Source organism: Equus asinus, chromosome 2 (genome assembly GCF_041296235.1).
Source record: "Equus asinus isolate D_3611 breed Donkey chromosome 2, EquAss-T2T_v2, whole genome shotgun sequence".
Classification (NCBI taxonomy): Eukaryota; Metazoa; Chordata; class Mammalia; order Perissodactyla; family Equidae; genus Equus; species Equus asinus.
Window position 1 is genome coordinate 5738193 of NC_091791.1, and position 7712 is coordinate 5745904.

The window sequence follows — 7712 nt, forward strand, 5'->3', positions numbered from 1 at the left end:
CCGTCTTGGGAGCTAAGCCTTGTTCTCAATGACAGGATACAGATCTAGGCAGAGCAGAGGTGAAAGGCCTGGGGAATGCCTGGGCGTCACTGGCAAATAAGGAATCATCCCCGAGATAAAGACGTACATAGCTAACCTCTCATCACGGTGTGGCCACGAGGGTGTCAGCCCAGATTCTCTGGGACATCATTTGTGTTATTATGACGACTTTCACATTTGAAGTGAGAAACTTACAAGGACTAACCAGACCTCATTGGCCTCATCTCCCACTCCATCTCTGAACCCCTGCCCCCTGCCCCACGCCCCCTCTGCATGTGGTCCTCCAGCACAGGGCACTCCCCACGACAGTTGTCCCCAGGGCTCTGTCTCTTTCATTTTTGTATCTGGAAGGTTCAGCAAAAGGCCTGGCCCTATGTAGGGAGGAATCAGGCCCATCCAAGGAGACTGGAGGGGTTATGACGGGAAGGAGAGTGTATGGAAAGCTTAGGGTACAGCTACCCTCACTCACACATTCATTCATTCATTCAGCTGCTACCACCTGGGTGTCTACACTGGGGATGTTACTGTGAAATACAGCAGGCCGAATCCTCCCCACATAGACCACAGTCTGTGAGGGTGTGACGCAGTCCATCCAGGGGCGGTAGGAGCAGAGCAGAGGGGCACCTAACTTTGACTTTGGATGTCAGAGAAAGATTCCTGAGAAGTGTGATGTCTCTAGGACCTGAAGGATGAAGTGGGAGGCGTGGCACCAGGGGCAGGAGGGAGGGAGGCTCCTGCTGACCCAGCTCAGTATTATTTGTGACCTCTGGAAAGCACGTCAATTAATCAGCCAGAGCCTCAGTTTCCACATCAGTATAATGGGGATCATAATACTTGCCTCACTGGATGGTTGAGAGGGCTTAATGAGATAATGTCCGTTAAGCGTCTAAGTCCTCGCACCTTGATGTGCAATCGAAGTCTGATGGATGAATGAGTGACTCTTGGGGGTGGAGACAGCCTCGATGACTCATCAGTTCACTTTGCTCTGTATTAAAGCAGAGGAACAATCTGATTTTTTTGTGTGTGAAAATCCAGTTTAATATACTATTCATTTATCCCCTGTGAACTGAGAGAAGCTAAGACTATTTCACATTCTTTGTGTTCAGCCACCGAACATAGCTGACCAGAGAAAGGAGTCAGTTTATTGCAGGTGCCAGGCAATTAGCCTTGAATAATGTTGTTTAGCAAATTTTATATTAGATTAAAAGAGAAAGCCTTCCCCAAAAGCCAACTAATGGATGCACCAAAGGAATCCAAGCCCAGGATCCCTGGGAAAGGCCAGCTCTGGTCACAATAGTTGCCTTCTCCTGTCATCAGCAGATGATAGATCTTCTAATGAGAGGACAGGCTTTATGTTGAGGTTCCTAAATGATGCTGTGGAGAAGCGGGCAGATCAGACTTGCTCCAGCCCCAGGCAGTGCTCAACTCCTGGCCTCACCCACAATGAAGTTATACAACTAAGAAATCAAACACGTCCTGAGTTAGCAGAGTGTGGAAAACACAGTGAGGTGTGTTTAAAGACACAATGCAGTACGTGTCTGTTTACAAATGACATGGCTTATTGACTTGAACATAAAGTCATCATTTTCGAGCCAAATAGCCATGGTATAAGCTGTAATTGCTCCTTCATCTCTGTCTCATCCACTGGAAGAAGGCTCAGTGAGAGCAGCAAGGGGCCCAGGCTATCTACTGCAGGGCTTACCGCTAAGCCCAGTATATAACTGGCTCTTGAAAAGATTTATTGGATGCATCATATTTCATTAGGATGTATGTGAGTCGACCCCTATCGCATTCTGTCATGTTTGCACATGTTCCATCTGAAGTCAAATCCTGAATGCAAATATGATCTTCTCATAGTATTATTTGAAAATACTATGCCTTTGAGTATCAAGGGTAGATGCTATAATCTATGACTTTTCTCTTGAGGATCCTGGCCAAGACACAGCTCAGGGATGCGTGTGTGTACTCGTGTGTGTGTGCAGATACACGCACGTGAAGGCGCATTTCTGAGAATGAGCCATAGAAAGGCTGCATGTCTACCAGGAGTCTTTTTAGCTCTCATTAGATGACCTTCTGGAGGGAGAGCTCTTAGCCCTTTGACTTGGCTTTTCTAACAGCAAAATGGGGATGAACTTCAGTTTCCTGTTTCACTGAAGAGTTATGGTTACTGTGATGTTATTTCCCTCAAGGAAAAATGCCACTTGATTGCAATGGATACACTTGGGAAATTAACGATTGAAAGTTGAGCGTTAATATCCCAAGACAGCATTGCTAAAATGCAAAAGTGATGTTCGTCATAAATAACCATACTCAAGGTTTAATCAATGTGTGAAATGTGAACTCACATCCTGAAATTCAGTGCTTACTTTTTAAATTACTTTCAACAAATTTTCAAGTCTTCATCACAAATGGTTCTTCTTTGCATGGGGATTCCTCTTCACCCGATTACAACTTACTTTATTATTATGTTCTTTGGTTTTTAATCACCTGAAAATTACCGCTACTGTTTGACAATGGGAAGAATTGCTAATCACCCAGTATTCTGGTAATTTTGATTGTCTTTCCCCTCTGAAGTTTGAAACACACTGTTTCTATATCTAAAACTGTTCATCAGCACCTAAATGTTTATTCAGACTAAGGATGGAGTACTCTAACAAATATCATCCTCTGCCTATGACATCAGACAGAGGCATTCCTTTCGTAAAGTCTTATTGTTTTAAAAAATAATTTGAAATTTTCTGTAGGCCTTGCTATTTCAAAGGCAACAAAGGGACAGAGAGGTGGGGAAGCTGGGGCCTGAGCACCACAATGGGGCTCTGAGTTCCTGGGTGAGAGGATTCTCCTGGGCTGGCAGCAGTTCCCCTGTCTGACCAACAGGAGTTGGTCCTTCAGTCACCCACATGTAGCCTGCTTTCGGGACTACGGTCAAGTTTACTGAGTCCTGGCCAGAAGAAAGTATTTAATTATAAACTGGTTGCAAGCTGCATTTCTCAGTTTCCTTATTCTGATCTCAGCACACAGTTTCTTCCCTCTAGGATAACGAGAAGTGACTATGAAGCTGACTGTGCTGGGGCCCACGAACTGCAGCCCCCACACTGTGAAAATGTATCCAGACACATGGACCACGACGCAGGAAGGACGGATTCTGATTTCCAGATACCCTGCCCTCCTAGAAGTATTCTAAACTATGCATTTCTCATGAAGATTCCATCTATGTGATTAACCATTACCTATTCATGGTATAAAGCTTGAAAGGATGAACAACTTTTAAATCTCAAAAATCAGTTTTTAGTCAAACAAACCAAAAGCTGAAAGATTTTTTGAGAAGTTTTTTTTCTCAATTTTAATAGAAAAACCACTGTTGGAAGAAAAAAAACCCCAGCTTTGCACCAATTTCTAGCAGTCATACAGCTATGACACACAACGTTAACATACATATTTGTCAGCCAATTTCCTGACAGCTCCATCGATTGTCAAATTGTACATTGTATTTTCCCAATGTTGTCAAACATTTTTAAAAAATTCTTTCTCTCCAAGTTTCCTGCAAAAGCAGAGTCTAAACAGGGGATGTTGGAAATAGCTGTAGAATTCTTCTAATGTATAAAACAGTATGCACCTTCAAGTACACACATTGGTGTCTATTTTTAGCATTTTAGTTTGTTAAAATAGGCTCGAGATAAAATTCTTTTATTTATAAGGTAAGGATTTTCTTTTTGTTTTCTGGCCTTCTTGAATTATATTACATTGGGGGAGTGTTTCCCCCAAAGAGATGGGTTGGTGGTGAGTTTGGCTGGGCAGCATGATAGGACAGACAGAACCAGCTCACGGCCTACCTGCTCAAGCTGGTGGCAGCAGATGCCTTGTGAGGACTTAGCAAGTTTTTGGCGCCACCAGAAAGGTTCAGTGAAACACGGCCCAGGGTCCAAATTCACCCCAACTCTTATCCATGCTTCCAACCTCCCTCCCTCCCTCTCTCTCTCTCTCTCTCACACACACACCACTGTTCATCAAAACATCAGGACTCCTGCTGGATCAGCTCCAAGAACAAGGGCTTTGCTCGTTTCCAGCACCAGCGGCAGCGCTGGGCCCAGCAGTCCGATTTGGAGTTAACCACGGAAAACCTGAGCAGCCGGTGGAGGCGGAGTGGGGGAGTGGGGGAGTTGGGGGGGGGGGCGGATAGCTCCAGCTCTGGCTCATTGAATCCGCTGCCCCGCTCCAAGTTAACAGTGTCCTTCCCCTGCTCTCTTCCAGGGAGGGCGCGTCTCTCGCTTGCCCCAAGCACAGGGAAGTCGGGTGCCCCGCCAAGAGCCTGCAGTTCCAGGAGGCTCTGAAATGACCAGGGGGACCTCGGCCACCAGAAACTCGGGGAGTTACCGAGGTCAAAATTTCTCCTCCCAGTGGCTGTTGGCTCCAAAGATAACCTTCTCACCTTCTCGGTAAATACAGACCGGGTGAGGAGGCTTAAATTCACACAGGAGGCGGCTGCTCAGCTCTGCATGCAGCAGGCAGCTTCGGCCCAAATTGGGGGATGCAGGGCGGGCGGGCTGAGGGGCGGGGGGAGAGCGAGTGTGAGCGTGGGTGGGGTGGGTGGCAAACCTGAACCCATCCTGCGACTCTCTGGTGCTAGGCACTGCTCCTGTGTTCCCGGAGGCGCCTGGTCCTAGGACAGGGTCGATGAGGCCCGCACACTGAGTGACAGGGAAAGGAGCTGGTATCCCCTAGGGCCGCTCTCCTCCAGGCAGCCCTCCTCCCTTCCATCACAGGCAGCTCCAGCCATTGGAAAGTCCTTCTTACATGCGTCCCAGTCCCAATGGTCCCAGCTCCCCCTCGATGCACACTCCCGGTGAGGGTGAAGGAAGCCACCTGGCCCCGCTGGGGCTGCTCCTGCAACCCCCGCGGCCTCCCTGGAGCACCGAGGGAAGGCCCTGAGCCGCCAGGAGGTCCAGGCTGCGCCAGAGGAGGAAATTGGCCACAGATGGGCCCCGGGCCGCGCTCCTGCTACTAAGAAAGCTCTTTGGGGTGAGCCAGGCTCTCATCGAAAAGGCTGGGGCTAAGCGCCAGCCCGTCGCCCCTTTAAAGCGGATCTCCTGGAGAGCCTGGGTTCAGGTCCAGGCGAACTGGAAGGACAGGTGGAGCATCTCTCTCCCCACCTGAATGGTCGCCTAGGAGAGGGGCGCACGACAGGCGGGCCACCTGGGAGGCCCGAGGCCCCGCTCAACTCAGGTCCTGCGACCCGGGCGCTGCCCTCCCTCCACCGCGTTCATTGCTGCGGCGCGAACACGCTGGGCCGTCACCAGACGGGAAGACAGGGCTTGAGCTCAGCGCCTCTGGATGGGGCACTCTCGGGACAATCTCCGGCCTCCCTTCAAACTTCGGTCCCTTCCCGACTGTAGACCAAGTGGCCGACGCGGAAGCCGGTGGCCGCCGTCTGATGGCCAGCGGCAAAGCCGGGCGCCGGGCTAGGGGCGTGGGAACCGTGGGCGGCGACCGTCGTCGGTCTCCCGAAAGAAAAGTCGCCCGCCAGGCCCCCGGGGAAGGTACCAAGACCGCCGGCCAGGGAGCCCATGGCCGAGGCGAAACCCGAGAAGCAGGTGGCAGCCTCGGGCACGGGCGGGGAGGGCGAGGCCTGCAGGTCCGGAGAGGCCGCGCCCAGGGACTCCAGCTCAGGACCCTTGGCCCCTCCTGGACTCCGGGCACCCGAGGGGGCGGCCACGCTCGCCTCCCCTCTCCGCTTCCTTTTCCTTCGGAAGTTCCCGTTGTCGAACATCTTCTCGCAGTTTGGGTCCAAGGTCCAGTAATTGCCTTTACCTGCGGTAGAAAAAAGGACCCAGCTCAGAAAATGCCGGGTTTGACCGACCATGATGTGAACGTGAGAAACGTCCATCAACTTCAGAAAAATTCCCCACATGACCCCTCCACGAGCTCTCATCCCCGTCCCAACCTTGAAGTGGCACTTTGTACGGGAACGGGCTTCCACAGCCTCCCTGGAAAGAATGTGAACATCCCAGAAAGACCAGGGAAGGGCGACCCCCAGGAAAAACTGAGCCCCGCTAAGTTCAAGGCCAGAAAGAAGGCCTATGGGGTGCAGAGCCGTCTGGATTCTGGCAGTCGCTCTGCCAGTGAAGCGGAGCCAGCCATGCCTGGCCTCTATGCGGGCTCCAGCGCTTCCCAAAGCGGCATCTCATTTGCCTTACCGAACCTTAGGGTAGGCATTGTCTTCCCCATTCTACAGCAAAGGTCACTGAGGCCCAGAGGAGTGACTCTAAAGATCGCCCACCTGGCCAGCGCTCCTGCTCCTTCCTTCACCGGAGCGCGCAGACCTGCAGAGACTCGCAGCGCGCTAGACCTGAAGTCAGGGCCTGAGGGCGCTGCTCCGGTCTCCTAGCATGGCCTCGGCGGGACACCTCTCTCCTCCTCCTCCCCTTTTCCCCCCCAGCTGTGCTGTGGCGCCTGGGTTGTCCAAGGCCGCCCGCCTCCCTCGTGTGCCAGCAGCCCGGCTGCGGGAATCCGTAGGGTCCTGGTCGCGGCGATCGGGCGCTCCTCGTTACCTGGGTCGTCCTCGTCGCGCGGCACCTTCTTGAAGCAGTCGTTGAGCGACAGGTTGTGGCGGATGGAGTTCTGCCATCCCGCCTTGCTGCGCTTGTAGAAGGGGAAGTTGCCGGCCACGTACTGGTAGATCTGGCTGAGCGTCAGCTTCCGCAGCGGCGCGCTCTGGATGGCCATGGCGATGAGCGCCGAGTACGAGTAGGGCGGCCGCACCAGTCTCAGCAGCTCCTGCTGGCCCGAGAGGCTTAGCCACGCGAGGTCAGCACCCGCCAGGCCGCCCGGGGCGCCCAGGAGCGGGCCCGGGGCCGCGTAGCCGGGGGACGCGTACGGGGGCGCGGGTCCGGGGCCCGGCGCGTAGGGCGCGGGGCTGAGAGCGGCTGCATTCAGCCACAGGCGCGGGCCGCCACCCGTCGCGGCCACATCCCCACGCGCGTAGCCCGCGGGGTGCGCGGCGGCCCCGGCCTGGCTGTGCTGGGCCGGGCAGACACCTGAGCCGTCGCAGTACGCGGCCATATCGAGCCGCTCCCGGGCCTGGGCGGGCGGCTCCGCGCCGAAGCTCATGGGCACCCCATCCAGCGCGTCCGGCGGCAGCTCCCGGTGCGGCCCACCGGGCCCCGCCCTCCGCCCTTTAAATGCCGTCGGGGCCGGAGCCCGGGTGAGTGTCGGTGGCCAGCCCCCTCCCTCGCCGGCTTTGGAAGAGTGATGTCTCTGTCCCCGCCCTGGGGTCAGTTTTCCGCCCCGCCCTGGTCCCCATGAGCTCCTGACGAACCACCCCAGTAATTCCCTCACCCTGTGCAGGCTGCGCCGCGGGCCAAAGCCGTTTGTGGCCTTTGCGACGGGTGCCCTGGGTCCTCAGGGATCTCACCGATCCCAGCCTCTTCTGGCTTCCAGGGCTCCGCAGCCTCGGCCGCCCTGGACCTTCGGGCAAGTACCACGACTCCCGCAGGCCCCCAAGATTGCGACGTGGGAGCCCAGTCCAACCAGCGTCCCCCTTGCTCGCCCACGGGGGACCCCGCCCCTTCGGAATCTCGTATCCCCGCGGCCCTTGTATTGCTGGGGCCACTGGTGGGGGGAGCGGAGGGCAGCCGTGTTGGACAAGGAGTTGTGATGAAATCTACGGGTGTCGC

At 54.4% G+C, this 7712-nt stretch overlaps 1 protein-coding gene across 1 annotated transcript; it reads right to left on the reverse strand.

The window, feature by feature from the left end:
* Positions 1 to 4190: 4190 nt before the first annotated feature.
* Positions 4191 to 7139, reverse strand: FOXI2 (forkhead box I2). The gene is made up of 2 exons (XM_014829414.3): positions 6588 to 7139; positions 4191 to 5847 (listed from the first exon to the last, which is right to left on the reverse strand). Exons 1-2 carry the CDS (start codon positions 7096 to 7098, stop codon positions 5405 to 5407), a joined length of 954 nt encoding a protein of 317 aa, XP_014684900.2. The 5' UTR covers positions 7099 to 7139; the 3' UTR covers positions 4191 to 5404.
* Between the last annotated feature and the right edge of the window lie 573 nt (positions 7140 to 7712).

Excerpts from the sequence above, each read along its gene's own strand:
- FOXI2 (XM_014829414.3), bottom strand. The coding sequence starts at position 7,098 with ATGGCCGCGTACTGCGACGGCTCAGGTGTCTGCCCGGCCCAGCACAGC. Across the intron at positions 5,848-6,587 it reads GCGCGACGAGGACGACCCAG|GTAAAGGCAATTACTGGACC; the intron begins GTAACGAGGAGC and ends TTTCTACCGCAG.